Source organism: Ornithorhynchus anatinus, chromosome 12 (assembly GCF_004115215.2).
Source record: "Ornithorhynchus anatinus isolate Pmale09 chromosome 12, mOrnAna1.pri.v4, whole genome shotgun sequence".
NCBI lineage: Eukaryota > Metazoa > Chordata > Mammalia > Monotremata > Ornithorhynchidae > Ornithorhynchus > Ornithorhynchus anatinus.
The window spans coordinates 26,048,088-26,070,710 of NC_041739.1; the positions used below are offsets into that span (position 1 = coordinate 26,048,088).

Sequence of the window (22,623 nt, forward strand, 5' to 3'; positions counted from 1 at the left end):
GTGGAATACTGAAATCTTAAAAGATAACAGCCAAGAATACATTAACATTAAAAAAAAGACTAATTTTAAAGCCATTATAAATCTGCACTCTTCAATTCTGCAACAATGAATGACAAAAATAGGCAAACTGCAAAACTGTACCTGGAGTGCGTTACCACAGCTTGCATTTTAAAATTCAATACCTTGAATAACCTTATATAAAATGTTATGTGGAGCCCAACATGCAAAGACCGAACAGAAATATTGTGTGATTATAGTCTCTCAAAACAAGAGTTATGTCTTGTTTAACTAAAGATTGTGTGCATATTCCAGGCATTAAGCATTCCAAATATACACTGGGTTGCTGCCATTTTTAAAATTTTGCCAAGAAGATTATAGAGAAGATAGACAGATGTAAAGAAAAGGAGGAAGACCTGTCAACATTTCTTTAAAACAGTGCTTCCTCAAATTGTAAGTTAAACCTATTAGTAATGATGGGGAAGACGATAGGGTTGAAAGGCAAAAAACCAAAATTTCCTCTCCTTTAGGAGGCATCCACATGCTGGTCTCAGAAGCAGCGCAAGGGATGTTCAATCAGCTCCAAGAGGCAGAGAATAAAGTGGACTAAAGTGTTTTTCAATAAGTTGCCAAAAATCCAGGTGACTGATAAAGAAAATCTGCTAAACTAATAATAATAATGGAATTTTTTAAGCACTTTCTATAGGCTAACCATTGTTCTAAACACTGGGACCGATGCAAGACAATCATATCAGATGTGCTTCCTATCCCAGGCTAAGTAGGAGGGAGAACAGGCATTGAATCCTATTTTACAGATGAGGAAACTAAGGCACAGAAAACCTAAGTGCCTTGCCCAAGATCACAGAGCAGGCACATGGGGAAGCCAGTATTAGAACCCAGATCCTCGGAGTCTCGGGAAAGTGTGCTCTTTCCTCTGAGTCATACTGCTTCTCTAGACAATCAGCTCATCTCTAAAACCATCACCTTTTTAATAAGTTTCTGTATTTTAAAAACTTAAGCGTAGTAAAAAGCGGAAAAATTTTGAAGTGAAAATCATAGTCAAATTTGGAGAGCTTTAAAAATTTGTGTCAGTCCCCTATTTTGACACACTTAATACATACCTTGCTCTTTCAATTTAGGAAGGAGTTTATCCAGTACCACCATTTTTCCACTATTAGTAACTAGATGCATATCTGTTGTGTAAGGAGGACCAGGTTCTGCTCCATCAAAGAGATATGGATGATTGCAGCACTTCCGCAACTGCATAAGAATGTTCAAAAGCCTCATCTTGTCCATTTTTCCTGCAGAGTTTAATATGTCTATGTCCTTCATCAGGATTCTCGTGTACCTATGGAAGGGAAAGTATTTTTACTCAAGAGGCTTAGATGGTGGGTAAATCAATAAACTGAACAATAAACTCCACCCTCAACTTTTCTTCACCTCCTCTCGAATCTCTGCCTCCTCTTTTTGTCAAAATTACCACACCATTTTCTACAAACAGTGAAACAACAGAAGAAAGCAGCCAATTCTTACCATGAGGTCAGGAGTTAACCGGAAATTTTACATTAACATTAAACTATAATTCTACATCTACATGGTGGCAAAATGCAAAACAGTTTTGTGCTCTAAAATTATCGCGTTCTGAATAATGAGAACGCATTCATTAAACTTCAACAACACTGTTTTATCTTTACTTGTTCCTCTCTTGTTCTTATCCCTGCTGTCCCAACTCTCCCATCTAATATAAACTGTTTACCTTGATGTTCGTTGCTTGACAAGCTATTGGTCAAGTGCCTTGAAATCAGGAAAGGCACTCTACATATCAGGAAAATAGGCAAATTACCCAATCAAGTTCTATTTAAAACGCTGGAGCCCTACGCTGTGGTCTGTTTACAGTAGTCTCTGAAGCAAAAATCAAAGAAGCAAACTTTTACAAACATTAAATGTTTGATTCCTGCAAATGGCCATTTGACTATAGTTATAACTTTGCGCCGAGACGGCAGTTTTTTTTATGGTTGCCATTGCAAGTCCAAAGAAGAAACAGGACAAATGCCAAGCCTAAGCTATTAGCTGTGGCCATAGCTCAACTGCTGCCATCTGTCCTACTCAGACCAAAATTCTGCTTCACTTTTACTGCCATCCCACCATTCTTCTTTCCATATTATGATCCAGCACACTCTACGGAATCCCTCCTGCCCAAGCACAGATGGGATCAGAACAGGCAGAGTTGGTGGTGGGCCCGGGGTGATGAAGACCCAGAAGGACCGTCTTCCCACCTGCATGAAATCACCCCAGTGCTTTACCCACTGTAAGCAATCATATGAAGCAGATAATGACAATAAGAGATAAGACAGGGTGACATGAGTGACATCTGAAAGGGCACAATCCCCAAAATGATAGAAAAATTGCAGTGAGTGTGTGTCTATGGCCTGGAAATAGGCACACCAGTATGTGAGTTGTGTCAACTCACGGGACAAGGGCCAGGAGTTCCTACTGCTTAAGTCTTTCACTTAAGTCTTTCACTGTCTCACCACCTCTTATCCTGCCAACATCCGGTCATTGGCACAGATCAGGTTTCTCTTGCAGTTTGGGAAGGACAAAGAAAAAAGGCCATTTTTATCACTTACCATTCTCTTTGCATTTTACTGAGACCAACATAAATTTTAACTTCCTTCTTTGGAGGTAAACTCTTTTCCACATCAGCCTTAATTCTTCGGAGGAGGAATGGCCGCAAAACCTAAAATATGAATTGAAATGCTCAAAGGAGATCTGTTCCCTTTACGGGTCCCAATTCATTTCTGGGCTGCGATATTAGAGCAGCTCTGTTGGAAGATGAAATTCAAACCACCATTCCAAATACGAGCAACAAATGTGCTTTCCTCCCCGATTCTACCGAGCAGAGACACTGGGCATGACCTGGGCAAGTCACCAACATTGGATTAGGGCAAATGATTCAAAAACAGAATTTACTTGCAACAAAACGATTACTACAGTAGGTGCACCTTGCGATAGACCAAAATGAGACTGCATTGCAACATGCAAATCAAGATACAATATAAAAATCAGGATACCGTCCCCTTTAGACTGTGAGCCTCATGTGGAACAGGGACTGGGTCTGGTCTGCTTATATTTTATTTGCAAACATTCAAGTGGACACACAAATTAATGTAAATTACTTCACCAAGTTTTACCAGGCACTACGGGGCTGACGGTAAGTCTAAAAAAAAACCGAGGTCATGTACGTGACTCGACCGGGGAAGGTGCAAATACACACAAAAGTGCACACTGGCAACCCAGACCTAAATAGACTCTGACACGTAACTCTCCTACCTAGGCAGCACTCTGACAAACAATACAATAATAGAAAACCGCATCAATAAGGCCAGCACACCCTTTAGGGACTAGCAGAGTGAGGTGGCAGAGGTTTCTCAGGCTCCAGAGCAAACTCAGGATTTATACAGCTGTAGTACTCTCCAACCATCTCTATCCCTTTGAGACCAGGACTCCCCCAGATGCCGCCTCTAATTCTCTGAGCACTTCCGTCATTATCAGTTAGGAGCGATATCAATATCAAATGCCAAGACAAGAGCACAAAAATGAAATGCTGGAACAGGGTTATCTCGTATGTGTTACCTCAACACAGCTATACTGAATTCTATTCAGTCCTATTTATTGAGCGCTTACTATGTGCAGAGCACTGTACTAAGCGCTTGGAATGTGCAGTTCGGCAACAGATAGTGACAATCCCTGCCCAACAACAGGTTCACGGTCTAAGCGGGGGAGACAGACAACAGAACAGAACAAAAACAAGTAGTCTGGATATGTATGAAGACTAGACAATATGCAAACAACGGCTAAACTCGGAGTTTGAAATTGGAAAACCAAAAGCAAGGGACAGGGGACATTTTAAGGACACAGGTGTGGGGAAAAAGAGTCTCAGATAATGCTGTATATCGGCTGAAAATTAGTCAACTGCTGTAGATTGACCAGTATGGACACTGCCATAAATAAAAGGGCTTCTCTTTTCAAGCATAAAATATGTATGGACTTTGAGGCAAAAAAGCAAAAAGTGTAAACAGCACCAGACACTGCAAATAACAAATATAACATGACAGTCTTTGGGCGAACAAACTGTGGTCAGGGCTGTGGATACCGCTCTTATCCCTTCGGCCACCCATCCACCTACCCAAAGGTGAACTTAATCATCACTGGTGTCATCTTCAAATAGGAAAGAAAACTATATCTGTCAAAATGTGATTTAATCGAAGTTACCAAATATTTCGAAGTACATAATCTTCCTTGAACAGAGTATGGCTTTTTTTTTTCCCCAACACTAAAATGGGGGCTCATGCAAAAGCAATAACTAGTTTTCAGCAGATAGTCTGAGGAACTTATCTGTTTGCCAACAACAAATCCGCTTAACTACCCTTGCAGAAGCAAAGCAAAACAAGCAAAATTCTAGGACCTAGAGACAGGGTGGCCTATGACTCCTGGGGCAGTTTGGATCAACAAGGAACCCTGAGTATGGAGATCTGGGAGGTCAATATTTCCATGTCTGTCTCTATGTCAGAATTACCATATAAACTATTTCTGTGTAGGCAACATCGTTTGCAAACATTCATGGAAACAATGTCTATGACAGCTTCAGAGAATTCCCATTTTATCAGTAGCCAACAGACTGGACCTCTGGGCAATTTTCATTAGTTAATTAAATGAGTGGAGTACTACTCCAAAATGAAAATTGTCTACTTACCATATGAAGACGTTCAACTAGTTTTTGATCCCCGAGGCAGTTATTTGTATCAAACCATGAATCAAAGTCCTAAACCAACAGATAAAACAATTTTGAGCTCAACTAGTGCACATACCTAATTATGAGCACACAGAAGCACAACCCTATGTTTTATTAAGTGAATTCTGCAAAACTGAGCATCATTTAAGGTTCAAACCAAATGTTTTATGAACTTATAGCCAGATATCTTGGTGATAAGTTTGCCCAAGAAGTCCACCCCTACAGTAACCTCCCATTAAAGTTAAAATGTGATAAAAATTAATTAGTGCAGGCCTCGGGAATACAACTCCTTGACCCCTCCTACCTTCTACAGCTTAGTCTACTGCAGAGCTATAGAAAGGCAGGTAAACACTTCTGAATGCACTCAATTCACTTCCAAAACAATAAACACCATTCCAAAGTTTAACTTCAACTGAAGAAAAAGTATCAGTTTAAAAGCCAAACTTTTTTAAGTAAGTGCATTCCCAATATTCCACTTTCAAAGTATTCCCGTAACTATTAGTACAAAAAACCAAAATAAAATGGATTGTCTGGGGGTTCAAGGAAAATAGGAAAAGAACCCAAATCACAGTCATAGTCTTTTCTTGAAGAAATGACCTTTAAATGTGATTGGGAATGGGAGAGAAGGACAAGGGAAAGAAAGGAGGAGAAATGGGCATATCTCAAGGAAAAAAACTCTGAGGTAAATGACATCTTCATTTTAAATAGAGGGAAAATGAGTGGATATTGTTTAGATACTTGCATCTACAAAAGTTTCTTAAACCTATTTCTAAAATGTAATGTTCAATCCTATCAAAGATAAAATATATGATTAGCCCAAAATTTGATCTTCTAATTTATCAACAGTTATAGTGTTTTTGGCAAGCATTCTCTAAATACATTGGTTTGAAATGGACCTTTCCTGGCCCAAAAAATTTCAAGCTGGCACGATAAAATCAAAATTAACAGTGATGTAAAAAAATGTGTGTGCGCGTATATATAAAATTTATGCCAGTTTCCAATTCTAGACAAAAATGAAAATAACACCAAGACCGAAACTATCATTAAATATGTAAATTATCAGTAATAATTTTTTAAAAAATTACATCAGCTGAGTTAAAGACATCTGGCAACAGAAAGTTGAGAAGTGCCCAGAGCTCATGCAAGTTGTTCTGAAGTGGTGTTCCTGTCAACAGCAGTCGATTCGTAGTCTTGAATTCCCTCACTATTTCTGACAACTGAAAGAGAAAAATTAATCAGTTTCACTAGAATTCACATTTTACTGTTAGCCCCTTCAAAATTAAACTTAAACTCCAAGTTAAAATTAAACAAACTCTATCAAAGTCACCTTACGGCCATTACCTTAGATTTTTCATTTTTGATTCTGTGGGCTTCATCTATAACTAAATACCGCCAGTTAAACTTTTTGAACACCGACTTTTCTTTGATGAGCATTTCATATGATGTTACACACACATCCCATTCTCCAGGTAACAAGACATCTCTGACAAAGGCAGCCTGCATGGCAAAAGGGTAAAGGATATTATGTTTCAGAAATATGACACGCTTTATGATTATATATAATCAAGAACAAAATGCAGGGAAAGGAAATCACCCAACAGTAGTCATTTACTTAGTATTAACTCAGTAGAAAGTAAAAGACATCAGCATTACAGTATTTCAAGGATTTCAGTATTTCAAGTACTCTAACAAGCTGAATGACTTCAAAGGAGAATACAGGACACCCTCCATACCCTAGAGTAATGTGACTCTAAAGTCATAACAACTTTTCTTTTTTATCACTAACTTACTCTGTAATTACCAACCTTCCCTTATCACTGACACCATCACAAGGGGTCATTAATGATATTTCCCCTAATAAAGTCGAGACTTTCCGCACCTAAAATAATTCTTGCCGGATCCCAGGCCAGTCATATTCTCTCTCAAAGACTGGATATCTTCTTATACAAAGCTACCCCTAAGAAATGTTTAATACTTACTCTCTGTTCTTTATCACCAATTAAGCACACAGATCGAAGTGTTGGGACCCATCTCTTGAACTCATTCATCCAGTTGTGTAGAGTAGACTTGGGAACCAATACCATATGTGGGCCAGGAATATTTCTATAGTGTTTCATGTACCCAAGAAGAGAAATGGTTTGAAGTGTCTTCCCCAGACCCTGAAAATGGCCAAGCACACAAAAATTATGCATCCTGGTAAATCGCAATTTACAGTCAGTTCATAATTATCCAGAGCCTGATGATCCAGTTAATGAATTTTCTTTGAACCTGGATTCCTCCCATTTACTTCTTCCTTTTGAGTCATTTCACACCTCATTAGCACTTTCAGAAAAAGAATGCAGGTAGATGAATGAAGTGAATTATCAGGTTTGCTGCTTCTCGGGAATTTTTGCAAAAAATGAGGTCAGAATGTAGTTGATAAATGCTAATACGATTATAGCATTTATTTTACCAACTGGCAGGAATAACCAGTTTGTGCCCATGTACTTGGGCGATTAGATTACGTACTTCTCATTCTTTCTCCTTTGGTTTTCCCTCTACTGCTCTGAGTGGTGAAAGAATACATTTTTTCCTAAGTGGAACACCCGGGGATTGAAAACAGGGCCCTTTGCCACAGCAACAATCAACCAACCATATTTATTGAAAGTTTACAGTATGCCAGGCACTGTACAAGTGGCGTAGAGATGGGGAGGCACGGGGGCAGTCGGCCACTAAGGAAGGGTCCGACTGCTTCCAGAGACCCAAGGATGGGGGCCAAGAACTGCCGGTCGGCAAGGACGGTGGGTAGCCCACAAGTCACGGGCCTGGGCCAGGGTCGAAGCAGCAGGACCGGCGGGCCACCTCTCTCACCCCTTCCTGTGCAGACCTCACTCAGCACTACCATTACGCCTTCGGTAAGAGCAGATGGCATTGCTGGTGGCCCACTGACCCCCTGAAGCCCAATCCCATGCCGGAGCCTTGGGTCAGTGCCATTTTAGAGCCATTTCCGTGACTTCATACGGGCAACTACGAGGGCCCCCCGACTAATAAGGGGAAGCCCAGATCCCACATCGCCATGAACTTGCCGGTTCGAAGTCCGATCTAACAACATTTCAGATCAGGTGAGTCAGCCACGTTCCTAAGCCTCAGCGGGAGGAGGCTCGGCGCCAAAAGGGGAAAAAAACCAGACCATCCACTCTGAATAATTCAGACTGGAACGGCCACACCACACTAATGTTGGCGTTTTGTACACAACTGCCTTCCTTTTTACCTCTGATCTCTGCTACTGTCCTCCCGAGGCCCTACGGTTTCTGTCATTTACCCTACCTGCCTTTAGACCTTGTGTGCTGGAGTGTCTCTGTGCCTACTGGAAAAAGCTCAGGCCTGGGAGTCAGGGAACTTGGGTTAAAATCCCAGCTCTGCCACTTGGGCAGCTGTACAGCCTCCCATTCAGACCAGCAAGTCGGCACCTCAAACAGTGACACTGGTCAACGTATTTTTTACATAAACAATTTCCCTCATCAGGGTAAATAATAATTGGCTGTATTCCAATTTCTAAGCAGTCTGACCTTCTGGGAAGTGCACAGGCCTGGGAATCAAAGGACCTAGGTTCTAATCCTGGCTCTGCTGCCTGCCTGCTGAGTGACCTTAGGCAAGTCACTTAACTTCAGTAACTGAGTTCAGTTTCCTCCTTTGTGAAATGGAGATGAAATACCTGTTTTCCCTCCTACTTCGACTGTGAGCCACAAATGGGCCAGACACTCTGTCCAACCTGATTACCTACCCCCAAGAGTTAATACGGTGATCAGCACTTCGTAAGTGCCTAACAATTATTACTATTATTATTACAACTCCTCCTAATGAGTGACCTTAAGAAATGCCTACCCTAGTACTCTAAAACTAGAAACTTGAAAAGATGCCCAAATCAATTAAATTCATCCAAAATACTGAACTGCCTAACAATAGTAAATGTGGCATTTGCTAGGTGTTTACTATGTGCCAAGCTCTGTACTAAGCTCTGGAGTGGGAACAAGATAATCAGTCATACACTGACCCCGGATCACACAGGGCTCCCAGTCTTATGGGAGAAGGAGAATAGGAATTTAATCCCCATTTTACAGATGAGGAAACGCAAGTCCAGAAAAGCCAAGTAAACACAGAGCAGGCAAATGGATGAATGGGGATTAGAACGCGGGTTCCCTCACTGACAAGCCCGTACTCTTCTCACTAGGCCACGCTGCTCCTCTACCCCTCTCAGTTTTTAAAACAGGTCTTAAAATAAGCTTGAGCCATAATGAGATTAAAATTTCTGCAAGGACAGAATTCCTGGAATGGGGTCTGCCACCCATTCTGAGCGTCATTACCTCTGGTTCTCTACAAAAGATCATTTGCGGGGCCTGAATTAAGCAGTTATTCCAATTATCTATGGCTCCAAGGACCTCATTATAAATTGAAGAAATTACATTGCTTATAGCTGAGGCAGAACATTCAAAGATTTAAAACTTTTTAACAAACATTAAGGTCGATTTTTATAGCCACTGTAATCAAGCAAGGATGCAGATAATAAGAGTCATATTTCTTAAGCACTTACTATGTGCCAGGTACTGTACTAAGCGCTGGGTTGGACACAGTTCCTGTCCCATGTGGGGCTCAGTCTCAATCCCCATTTTACAGATGAGGTAACTGAGGCCTAGAGAAGTGAAGTGACTTGCCCAAGGTCACACAGCAGACAATGGTGGAACTGGAGTTAGAACCCTTGACCTTCTGTCTCCCAGGCCTGTGCTCTATCCACTAGGCCATGCTGCTTCTCAAAATGTGCCAACAGGACTCTTGCCAGGAAACATTTGAAGGCAAAATCCAACTTTTCCCAGGCAATAACCAACCACTTACAGAGGCAGAACGGCGTAGTGGAAAAGCACCCACCTGGAAGATGGAGGACTCGATTCGGGCTGGAGTCCAAGCTCGGCCACCAGCCTGCTGTGTGACCTTGGGCAAGTCACCTAATTTCTCTGTATCTCAGTTTCCTCATCTGCAAAATGGGATAACAATACCTGCCTCTCTACCTACCTCTCAGGGTTGGGAGGGCAAAAATGTGTTAAGGAATATGAGAGCGTTTGGAGAATAAAAGTGTTATACCAAAACTAAGGTGTTACTAAAAATAATCTTCAAAAATGAGTTTGCTTTCAAACAATGTTGGATTAGAAACTTCTTAAAGACCCAAGAGTTCAACCTGTTACGGTTTCAGGAAAAGAAAACTGGCTCAAATCAGTTTAGCCTTCTTACAGAAATATTAAAATATGTAGCTGTCGATTCATAAAGAAGGGACTTAGAGATTATACGCTCTAAGTAAATGTAACTTGGAAAGCTACTCTTTAACTTCCAATACCGAGGACTGACCTTTATCCCAGGATCTGGAGTTCTTGCCTGCCTGCCTCCCTGCCTCCCCTCTAAGCCCCATCAGGAGAGATTCGGCTTGACCTAGAGCAAAAGCGGTTGAGCACTAGGTTTTTCCTGTGTGGCAAAACCATGAGGTTACTTACTAGCCAGCTTCGCAGTGCTCTCGCTGAGATCTAACTTAGTCCATGCCCAGATCCGCCACGCACCAAAAGAGGGACAAAGTTACGGTGAAAAGGTGGAGAATAGTGCGATTGCTTCCATGAACAGAATACGTCCTGTAGACTGTACGGTGATTAAGACTCTAGGCCTTTATCGTAAAATAAACTTGTTTTTCATTTGAATTCCCTCAAATTGATTACAATGCTAACATTAATCAATGTCGCAAAAGGAGTGTGCCTAACTGACAGACCCCTCAAGACCTTAAGTTTGTTGTAGGCCGGGAACATGTCTACCAACTCTGGTGTACTGTATTCTCCCAAGTGCTCAGTACAGTGTTCTGTATCACAGTAAGTGCTCAATAAATACTATTGATTGACTGATTTACACAATTGGTGAAGCAGCACTGTGGAAACTATTAAAAATATGTTTTTGGGAGACAGAAGTTGAATTTACCCACAACTGCAGATCACTACAAAACCCCAGCTGAATTTCACACTGAAACAGTTCATCCCTGAAACATTTTTAACTTCACCACAGTGCTAAAGTTCTCCTTCAAATAGCTGCCAACAGGAACGTACCATTTCATCTGCGAGGATCCCATTGATACCATTCTCATACAAAGAAATGAGCCAATTTAGTCCTCGTACTTGATAATCTCTCAGTTTACCCCACTTTACATCTAGAAGTGACAAAGAGGAAGAAAAATTTAGCACAACGACGTTATAAGACCTCAACATCACTGACAAACTGCAGGTTGCAAACTGCCCTTAAGAAAGAAGAATTCTAATTTAGAGCAGGCTACCTCATTTTATGCTGCTGTTATATCAAAAGCTGCCGAAGCTGCTCTCACCCACCCATTTCCTTATCCGGTATGATGAGCACCCAAGAGCATTCTTATCCCTGTGCCCTCCATCGAATGCTCTAAAAGGGTCAAATAAAATTTACATGCCATGTTTCTTTAGATCACATTACTCCACCTCTGAAAAAGAGCATTCATTAATTTTTTTTTTAATTGTATTTAGAATCAGATACACAACAAAAAAAACCTAATCGACCTTTTAGAGGATTCTACATCAGATGACTGCCCAGTGAAACATTACCCTAAAGACTGTCCTAAAACCACCTTCGAACCAACGTACATGATGGAGAATCTTCAAATCGCGTGCACACATTGGTTGCCTTGGAACTTTCAGTTAACAGCTCCTCATCTTCTTCTTGTTCAGTTCTACGATGCCGGTAGCTTAAAATAAAAAGAAATTAAGTGTTTTGAAATGAGAATTTATAAGCAGTTTGGCTTATTCCTCATATGTCCGAAAAGACATTCCTGCAATCTTTTAGATTTTGTTTTAAATAGTCAAAAAAAACCTGGATAAGTTTAAAATTATAAGATCAACATTAACGTGAGCCTAAGAGGAGTTCAGTGTAATTGTTCTTATCGAGAGATTCTTAGTATTATGATTTCCAACGACAGGATATTTCAACATATGCAGTTATCCTGTTAATTCCTAGAGCATAACATTCTGAATAACCCCTCAAAACTAAGCTCGCTGTGGGCAGGGAATTTGTCTACCAACTCTGTGGTACTGTACCCTCCCGAGGGCTCACTACAGTGCTCTGCATGTGGTAAGTGCTCAGTAAATACCAGTGATTTTAGCCAATGTGACTACTAGAAATACAAGCAGCGCAATAGTTTGTCACCATTAGATTTTTTAAATGGTATTTTTTAAGTGCTTACTATTTGCCACGCACTGTTCTAGGCACTGGGCTGGTTTGTTTTTTTAATTATATTTTTTTAAGGTACCACACTAATTGCTGAAGTAGACATCAGATAATCAAATTAGACACAGTCCCTGTCCTACATGGGGCTCACAGTCTTAATCCCCATTTTACAGATGAGGTAAACTGAGGCCCAGAGAAGTTAAGTGACTTGGCCTAGGTCAGGGCAGACAAATGGCAGAGCCAGAATTGAATGAAACTTTGAGATGTCCTTTGAGTCCCAGCCCCGGCGGGCTCTTTCCACTTGTCCATGTTGCTCAACAGAAGACTTTCAGGCTGGAAACAGTCTCTGACCTATTTGAGGCTCACAATTATGGTATGAGGGAGTAGGAGTTAATCCCCATTTTACAGATGAGGAAACCGAGGCAAGAGATATTAAATGACTTGCTCAAGACTCCACAGCAAACAAGTGGCAGGGCCGGGATTAGATCCCACGTCCTGACTCCCCAGCTTGTGCTCTTTCCACTAAGCTACACTGCTTCTGTAGGACAAAAGATGCTCCATCCTAAATTACCCAAGAAAGCATATTAACATGGCAAAAGTAGTATATACGAGGTTTAAAGAACTAGCAGAACTTTGTCTCTAATAAATATGATTTAAAATTTTAGAGAGAATTAATTGAATCAATCTAATGGCATCAAACCTTCAAAGAGACAACGATACTGCGTTTTCTGCCTCCATGAATTTCAGATTAATGAAAATCTATTTAATGCCTGCTCTAAATCAAATTCCCAGGGTTTAGCCAAAGGTCATTCTTAAGGAGCAACAACCAACTCCAAAACTCATCTTTGCTAAGCCCACATATTACACTCCTTGCAGTTGCGATCAATTTCAATTTAAGTTGAAAAAAGTAAGTCTAAGAATACAATACAAATTTCACAAAATGCAGCAGCAAAATGAGTGTTTAAATTAAATAAGCTCAAAAGAATTCTTTTTTTGCAACTGATTTATATTAAAACTACAGATAAAAAAATTATTCAAATTACTTGATCTAAAGAAAATCTATTCTTTAGAAATAATTTTAAATTAAATTACAGAACTATTTTCAAGTGATATGCTGTGATAAACAAGGAAACTAAGGCAAGCAAAAAATGCAATTTATATTTAATTCTAGCTGAGCACTCTGAATATAGTTTTTCCTAACCCGGAAAGTAAAAATACCACGTTTTACTATAAAATGTCTCCATTCTTACTTACTCGCCAACTGACAGAAGATTCTGCTTTTCATCCTTCTTTATTCGGGGGCGTCCCGGTTTCATCTTCAGAGGTGACGTGGGAGTTTTTTGCGCAGCAGGCTGAATGAAATGTGCAAACAGCTCAGTCTGCTTCAACAGATACTCAAATCTGTTCGCTCGATCAGTTTGCTGGAAGGTATATTGAAAGATACTTCAGACCCAGAATAGTCAACATCAAAACAGGAGAGATTACAGTAAAATAGTGGGTTGAAAAGAGTATTGCATTTTCAGTCGGATTCACTATTCACTAAATCAGCACATGCAGAAATAGATGCTTACAATTACAGCTACGAGTCAGTCCAGTCCCGAAGAGGAATTGATTATTTGGTCACTGACAGTCTTGCAAATTTTTTCAAATCTGCAAAAATTCAATTTGATCCACAAAATTTACACTGATCACATCCACTCGCCATTTAGTTACAGTCCCACCCCTTTCTACTGCTCCTCGTGTTACTAGGTCAGGATTTCACAAACTGAATTCTGACACTCTCGAAGGAAATGCAAAAGAGTTACAGGGGCAGGCCCCAGACTCGGAATCTACAAAACTCAGAACCCATCTGGCGGTGGCAGCAGCAAACTATGGGCCATTCAAATCAAAGGAGCTGGTCTTTCTTCTGAGTCTTCCCTTTGCGTTCTAACTCCCAGATTTTGTCATCTACTGTGACGCCAAGGGGGAAAAATCCCGGGCTTTCTTGCGGCGGATGAGGGGAGAAAGTAGATCATGCAGGATTGCTTGCAGACAGGAATCACGTCTACCAATGGTTGTATTGTACTGGGGCCGCTCAGAGGCCTACGGCTTCCACCGAAAGCCCTGAAGGCCTTTCCCGCCCGACATGCTACTCATCCCACTGCCACCGTGGCTGCCACCTCGAATCACGCAAGAAGTACAGGTGCTTTGTTTTCTTTTTCCAGAAAAGTTTTCCAGTTGGGGAGAGCTGTGTGGTCTGCGGATTTTGATGGGAGGAGTGACCGTCCGGGTGTAAAGGGGCAACTCGGAGGGAATGGCAGGTGCCATCACCGCGCCGGCGGTGAGCCCGGAGCCATCTGTGTCAGAGGTCCCGTGGGGATCTAGCCAGACAGACAAACTCCAGGCCTGAATTTCCATAATCCCAGTCCCAAGTGGAACGCCTAAATCTAAGGGGTGTGACTAGTGGGAGAGAAGGGGTGTGATGGGGGCAGACAAGTGGTAGGAGCCGCCAGAGACAGGCCAGGGGAGTTGGGGAGGCCGGCTTTATCCCTGGCCCTTTGCAGGAGCATCTAATAATCAAACATCTTTGGCGCCTAAATACAGATTTCTTCGAGGCTCTATGGGCCCTTCCTTTCTAATTACTAGGTGGTGGACTTATGCTAATCGTTAACTACAACGGTAGACGACACTCTTGAATTCATCCAAGATTATAAAGGTTTGAAAAACCCTATACCCAGGATTGCATCCTCTCTCAATGCAAGGTTAAGAGACTGGCAGAAAGCATTATACAGGCCTAATTTTACAGGACAAAACTCAACTGCATCTTGCATCTCAGGGTGCTTTTAAATTTTTGTTTTTTCCATCCCCGACTTCCCTGCTGTACTACCCACGGCTGACTTCCTCCCTCTCACTTCTACACTTTAATCCATCTTCAGGGTCTGTCCATCTTCGAACCGCTACCGTCAACTCCATCTTCTTGCCCTCCCCACTCTCCTATCCTAGTTTTCCAGCATCCTCCCATATTTTCAACACCCATTCCTCATTTATCCACTTTCTCTCTCCACTTCTCTTCAAATTAAAAAAGGGTTTGCTTTTTTAAAAAAGTATGTTAAAAGTGTAGTGATAGAGGCTGTCCAGTAACCTCTGTGCCCAAAATAAAATGGAGCCTCCCAACTACTCCTTTTTGTCTTAAGAAAATCACACTTCATCCAGATTTATCACAGATTATGAAGCAGAAACATCTTTCTGAAAAGACTATTTTGCTTACTTGTGTTATCACCCGAGCCCCAGAATGCCACCATGCAAAAGTGAGCGCCTAAATACTACGGTGATTCTGAGCAGAATCCACTACGGTAAAACCTTCAGAAAAGGAGGATTTGCCAGTGTCATAATTCTGATCCTTTAAGCCAGTGCTGCTGTACCTATTTCATCCCAAGCTAGAGCAAGCACATGATAAACACTGTGAGGTGCTACTTGCATACCCACCCACGCCCAAGAAATCAAAGAGCCAAGGATAAAGGGCTCTAGGATCATAACTCATATGTTCTCGTGGCTCAGAACGAGCAGCCCCTGCCCATTCACACTGCAGAGCATTCCCACGTAGTCAAATTCAAAAACGCAACGGCTGAGATTTCTAGACTCCAGTGCGGAGGTCTCACCCGGCTGTGGACCTTGGCTCAAGTCTTTTGCTTCTGGTGACAACTGCGCTTTACAAAAAAAAAGTTTCTGAAAGATAAACTCCTGCTACGAGAAAAGAGTTCATTTCCACTCCACATACGGCTGTACTGCAAGGGGCTACTTCCCGAATCTCGCTGCAATGGGGTTTCTTTGGTGAGGAAAAGGAACAAAACAAAACCGTTTCTGCATTTAAAAGGATGTAAAAACTACGGGGGGGGGGGGGGGGGGGAGCAGGACACAGACCAGGCTTGGGTATAAGTGGATGTGGATATGCAACAGTGAAAGTTCATTCAAACAGGTTTCAAGAAATAGCAAAAGAATCACATTATTAGCTGCCCATGGTGGAAGGAATTAATCCAGTATACTTTGGCCTGGTAATTCAGCGTTTCATAAGAGATACATGGGAATCTAAGGTTTAATGAGCTATTCTGTAGTAGAATGTCATTATCTACAGAGACGGTTTGGACGTAGAGACTATAAAACACACCATTTTTTCTTCGTAAGTGGGATCTGTTTCTTGGATTTCTTTTTGTTTTCCTGGAGATGCATCACCAAATACTTCCTAGGAGGAAAAAGAAATCAAGTAATTAAAATAGGTGGAATTGATTTCTCTAAATAGTTAGCTTACCACCAACTTATATAGATTTCTCCCCATACCATTAACCTACATGTAAACAATAATTCACTCTCCATGAGAACTTTAATCACACACTCCAGTCACAAACAACTGAGACCTTGATTAAAATGGCTGTCACATAAACCATTAGATGAGCTGTATGAAATTAATCAGGATCTTGGGGCCAAAGATCTCACAATAATTAGAAGGCTTCAAGAATAAGAGTGATCTCGTAAGGACCAAAAAAAAAAATCACATTCCTAAGAGTTGATTAAAAACATATTGACTAGTTAAAAACTCATCTTCCTCTATTTAAAAGTTGTCATGTTGTAAGTATTGTAGCCCTTTACTTAACAAATGAGGAGACAGGAAATGTGTAGCAATATTCATGCAATAGTAGGTACTGCACACATTTAACAGTTGCATAATATCTCTGAAATTGGAAGGTTTTCTAGCACGATACAACCCCTCCAACATTCTGGATCATAATTCCCCATTGGGGTCAGTCATTTTCTCTTGGATACGCTGAAAAAAAACTGGGTTTTGAAATCAGAAACTGGAAGAAAAGGACAAATTCAATGGTTAATATATTGATATTACATAAGAAGCGAAGCAGTGTGGCCCAGTAGAAAATTCTAATTCTGACTCTGCCACTTGTCTGCTGTGATCTTGAACAAATCACAACTTCCTCAGTGCCTCAGCTGTCTCATGTGTAAAATGGGAATTAAGACTGTGAGACATGGACTGTGCCCACCTGATTAGCTTGTATCCACCCCAGTGCTTTGTTCAGTGGCCGGCAGATAGTAAGTTAACAAATACCATTTGGAAAAAAAAAATGGCAGAGGACGAGATGTGTAGTTTTCTGCATCTTGGCAAATGAATTTTTTGTCCATAAATTTACTATTACACAAAAATAAATTTTGACTGAAATAAGTGGCCAAAATATAATAATGTTGGTATTTGTTAAGCGCTTACTATGTGCCGAGCACTGTTCTAAGCGCTGGGGTAGACACAGGGGAATCAGGTTGTCCCACGTGGGGCTCACAGTCAATCCCCATTTTACAGATGAGGTAACTGAGGCACCGAGAAGTGAAGTGACTTGCCCAAAGTCACACAGCTGACAAGTGGCCGAGCGGGGATTCGAACCCATGACCTCTGACTCCAAAGCCCGTGCTCTTTCCACTGAGCCATGCTGCTTCGTAAGAACAAGCCACGGCATACAAACACACACCACACTGAGGTGTGCCTAGTGGTTAGAGCACTGACGGGCCAGGGAGTCAGAAGAACGTGGGTTCTAATCCTGGCTCTGCCACTTGTCTGCTGTGTGACCTTGGACAGGTCACTTAAATTCTCTGTGCCTCAATTACCTCATCTGTAAAATGGGGATTAAGACTGGGAGCCTTGTGTGGGACAGGGGCTGTGTCCAACCTATCTAGCCCGGCACTTAGTAGTGTGTTGGGACAGTACTTAAAAAATACCTTAAAAAAACCAAAACTCAATTACATTCACTGTCAGTGGGGCGGGGGAAGATAATGATAATAATAATGGTATTTGTTAAGCGCCTATGTGACAGGCACTGTACTAAGCGCTGGGGTTGAAACAAGCAAATCGGGTTGGACCCGGTCCCTGTCCCTTGTGGGGCTCACAGTTTCAATCCCCATTTTACAGATGAGGTAACTGAGGCCCAGAGAAAGTGACTTGCCCAAGGTCACAGAGCAGACAAGCAGCCGAGCCAGGATTAGAACCCGTGACCTCCTCACTCCCAGGCCCGTACTCTATCCGCTACGCCACGCTGCTTCTAATAATAATGATGATGATGATGATGATGGTATTTGCTAAGCACTTATTATGTGCCAAGTACGTTTCTAAGCGCTTGAAAAAGACAAAAAATCTCACATTTGAGACTGTAATCTTATATAGAAAAGAAAAAAAATTAAAATATTGTTTAACTTCTTCATTCTGTACCCTCCCAAGCACCTCATGCAGTGCTCAGCATCAAGAGGACACTTAAAATGCAATGCCATTTTTTTTTTCCACCCACACATTTGTTTTCAAGAAACTGCACTACTTCAAGCAGCCTGGAGGATTCATTTACTAGAGAATGACGCTCCTCCTTCACCCCAGATGTCTTCATTCTGAACACCACCCCGTATATCCCCTTAACTTGAAAAGTCACTTTAAAACTTCCCATCCGGACTTTTCGCCTTGCGGTCGGACGGCTTAGCGGCTCTGGATTTAGAAGAAATCACCACTGCTGGGGTTATTTTCTACCGGCGGCTCAAAGGGTTCCTTTCAAAAAAAAAAAAAAAAAAGCGGCGTTTCCTGACGCCTTTCAGCAGGAGCAAGACCCGATAATGAAGATAAAATACGATATGGAGGGGGAACGGGCCTCCTAAAAGGACATGCCCCCAAACTGGTGGCCACGTGTCGATCTTTTTCAAAACGACGGGGGGGTCGACTCTCCGTCTAAGGGGGAGTCGGTTGGGGCAGCACGGCCACCTCGGGGAAGGGCGGCCAAGCGGGGCGCCGGGGGCTCGTAGTGAGCTCCCCCGGGGCAGGGGGGGCCGGCAAGGGGGCGTCACTTAAGTGGCGGGGGAGCCCCGGTCCCACGAAGGCGCCGCCTCCTCGGCCCCTCGGTCCTGCCAGAGGAAAGGCCCCAACGGCTGGAAGAGGGCTGCGGGGCGGGCAGCAGGTTGGCAGCTGGTGGGGTCTGGGAGGCGCCTCCTTTAATAACAACAACAATGGTGGTATCTGAGAAGTCAGAGGTTCAGTGGAGTCAGAGGTCATGGGTTCGAATCCCGCTCTGCCACTTGTCAGCTGTGTGACTGTGGGCAAGTCACTTCACTTCTCTGGGCCTCTGTTACCTCATCTGTAAAATGGAGCTTAAGACTGGGAGCCTCACGTGGGACAACCTGATGACCCTGTATCTACCCCAGCGCTTAGAACAGCGCTCTGCATATAAGCGCTTAACAAATACCAATATTATTTTTATTATTATAAGAGCTTCCTATGTGCCACGCGTTCTTCTTAGTGCCAGTTGGGGGGGGGGGGGGGAGCCCAGGTCGTCAGGTTGTCCCAGACGGGGCTCCCAGTCTTCACCCCCATTTTACAGATGAGGCCCAGGGAAGTGACTTGCCCAGAGTCACCCAGCTGACCGCTGATGATGAGGGTATTCAGGCGCTATGTGCCGAGCACTGTACTAAGCCCTGGGGGAGACAGAAGGTGATCAGATGGCACCACATGGGGCTCCCGGTCTAAATCCCCATTGTACAGATGAGGGAACTGAGGCCCAGAGAAGGGAAGCGACTCGCCCTGGGTCACCCGGCCGACCGGTGGCGGAGCCGGGATTGGAACCCACGACCTCTGACCCCACGCCCGGGGTCCGGCCACTGAGCCACACCATCTGCTCCCCCTGTCTCCGCCGGCCCCCCGGGGGAGGCCACTGGCTCGGCTGGGGGAAGGCCATTCATTCATTCCTTCATTCGATCGTACTTATGGAGCCCTTACTATGTGCAGAGCACCGGACTCGGCGCTTGGAAGGTACAATTGGGCAGCGGAGGGAGACCATCCCCGCCCAACGACGGGCTCCCAGGCCAAACGGGGGAGACTGATGGCAGAGCAAAAGAGAACAAGACAACCCCATCAAGATAAATGGAATCAAGGAGATGTACACCTCATTAACAAAATAAATGGGGTGATAAAGAATATATTAGAGAGAGAGAGAAAGAGGGGAAGGATATAACAAATATATATAAGGTAGAGGGGGGGAAGGGGGATATAATATAATAAATGGGGGGGATATAATAGAGAGAGGGGAAGGGGATATAATGGGGGGGATATAATATAATGGAGGGGAGGGAGATATAATAGAGAGGGAAAGGAGGATATAATAGAGAGGGGAAGGGGATATAATAGAGAGAGAGAGGGGGGAAGGGGGATATACTATAATAAAGAGAGAGAGAAAGAGAAAGAGAGAGAGAGAGAGGGGAAGGGAGATATAATAGAAAGGGAAAGGGGGATAAAAATATAATAGAAAGAGGGGAAGGGGTAGATAATAGAGAGGGGGGAAGGGAGATATACTAATAGAGAAGCAGCGTGGCTCAGTGGAAAGAGCACGGGTTTTGGAGTCAGGGTTCATGGGTTCGAATCCCGGCTCGGCCACTTGTCAGCTGTGTGACTTTGGGCAAGTCACTTAACTTCTCTGTGCCTCAGTTCCCTCATCTGTAAAATGGGGATTAAGACTGTGAGCCCCACGTGGGACAACCTGATTCCCCTATGTCTACCCCAGCGCTTAGGACAGTGCTCGGCACATAGTAAGCGCTTAACAAATACCAACATTATTATTAATAAATAGAGAGAGATAGGAAGAGGGCTATAACATAATAGAGAGAATAGGAAAGGGGAATATGATAGAGAGGGAAAGGGGGATATAATAGAGAGGGGAAGGGGATATAATATAATAGAGAAAGAGGAGAAGGGAGATATAATATAATAGAGAGAGAGGGGAAGAGGGATATAATATAATAGAGAGGGGGTAAGGAGGATATAATAAATAGAGAGAAAGAGAGAGAGGAAGGGGTATATCATATAATAGAGAGGGGTAGGGGATATAATATAATGGGGGGGGGAAGGAGGTTTTACTATAATAGAGAGAGAGAGAGATAGGAAGGGGGATATAATAGAGAAGGAGGAATAATAGAGAGAGGGGAAGGGGGATATAATATAAGGGGGGGGGGGGGACGGGGGATATAATATAAAAAATAGAGAGGGAGGAAGGAGGATATAAGAGAGAGAGAGAGAGAGAGAGAGAGAGAGAAAGGGGATATAATATAATGGGGGGAAAGGGGGATATACTATAATAAAGAGAGAGGAAGGGGGATATAATATAATAGAGAGAGAGGAAGGGGATCTAATATAATGGGGGGGAAGGGGAATATACTATAATAAAGAGAGAGGAAGGGGGATATAATATAATAGAGAGAGAGAGAGGAAGGGGATCTAATATAATGGGGAGGAAGGGGAATATACTATAATAAAGAGAGAGGAAGGGGAATATACTATAATAAAGAGAGAGGAAGGGGGTTATAATAGAGAGAGAGAGAGGAAGGGGATCTAATATAATGGGGGGGAAGGGGAATATACTATAATAAAGAGAGAGGAAGGGGGATATAATATAATAGAGAGAGAGAGAGAGGAAGGGGATCTAATATAATGGGGGGGAAGGGGAATATACTATAATAAAGAGAGAGGAAGGAGGATATAATATAATAGAGAGAGAGAGAGGAAGGGGATCTAATATAATGGGGGGGAAGGGGAATATACTATAATAAAGAGAGAGGAAGGGGGATATAATATACTAGAGAGAGAGAGAGAGGAAGGGGATCTAATATAATGGGGGGGAGGGGAATATACTATAATAAGGAGAGAGGAAGGGGGATATAATATAATAGAGAGAGGAAGGGGATCTAATATAATTGAGGGAAGGGGAATATACTATAATAAAGAGAGAGGAAGGGGGATATAATATAATAGAGGGGGGATCTAATATAATGGGGGGAAGGGGGATATACTATAATAAAGCGAGAGAGAGATGGGATGGGGGATAGACTATAATAAGTAGAGAGAGGTGAAGGGGGATATAATATAATATGCGGGGGGGGGGGGGTGGAGGGGAGGAGCAGAGGGAAAGGGGGCAGCTCAGTCTGGGGGGGCCTCCTGGAGGGGGTGAGCTCTAAATGGGGCTTCGAAGAGGGGAAGAGAGTTCGGCGGCGGTGAGGAGGGAGGGCGTTCCGGGCCCGCGGGGGGATAGGCGAGGAGCGGAGGGTGCGGGCTGGAGAAGGAGAGGAGGGCGGCGGTGGGAGGCGGGGAGGTGTTAGTGGCAAAGGGGCGGGCGCGGGAGCCTCACCTCCATGGCGGCGGCCCCCGACGCGGCGGCGGGGGCGGCGGGAGGGTCCACGCCGCTTTTGTTGTGGTGGCTGCTGGCGGCGGCGGCGGCGGGGGCGGGGGCGGGGGCGGGCGGGGCGGGGCCGGCGGGCTCCGGCGGGGGCGGCGGGGCGCCAGACATGGCGGCGACGGCGGCCGAGGGGCCGACGGGCCCGGGCGGCGCACGGACGAGCGGGGCCCCGCCGGGCCGGACCCCCCCGAGGGGCGGATGGGCGACGGACGAGGGACGACGGCGGCGGCCCCCCTCCCACCGCCCGCTTCTTCTCGGCCTCTTCCTCCTCCTCCTCCTCCTCTCGGCTCCCTCGCCACCGACCAGGAACAGCAGCGCCGCCGCCGCCGCCGGCTCCCCGATCTCGCGAGAGGA

General features: G+C 43.5%; 1 protein-coding gene across 1 annotated transcript in view; it reads right to left on the reverse strand.

The window, feature by feature from the left end:
• SMARCA5 (SWI/SNF related, matrix associated, actin dependent regulator of chromatin, subfamily a, member 5) overlaps positions 1-22,308 on the reverse strand; it is a 38,772-nt gene extending 16,464 nt beyond the window's left edge. Inside the window, exons 1-11 of the mRNA XM_029076657.2 lie at positions 22,222-22,308; positions 16,188-16,262; positions 13,298-13,464; positions 11,464-11,564; positions 10,903-11,003; positions 6,769-6,948; positions 6,131-6,286; positions 5,875-6,006; positions 4,751-4,819; positions 2,625-2,734; positions 1,119-1,345 (exon numbers count right to left, since the gene is read on the reverse strand). Coding sequence (XP_028932490.1) covers positions 1,119-1,345; positions 2,625-2,734; positions 4,751-4,819; positions 5,875-6,006; positions 6,131-6,286; positions 6,769-6,948; positions 10,903-11,003; positions 11,464-11,564; positions 13,298-13,464; positions 16,188-16,262; positions 22,222-22,227 — 1,324 coding nt within the window. The 5' untranslated portion in view covers positions 22,228-22,308. The remainder of the gene's footprint in view (positions 1-1,118; positions 1,346-2,624; positions 2,735-4,750; positions 4,820-5,874; positions 6,007-6,130; positions 6,287-6,768; positions 6,949-10,902; positions 11,004-11,463; positions 11,565-13,297; positions 13,465-16,187; positions 16,263-22,221) is intronic.
• Between the last annotated feature and the right edge of the window lie 315 nt (positions 22,309-22,623).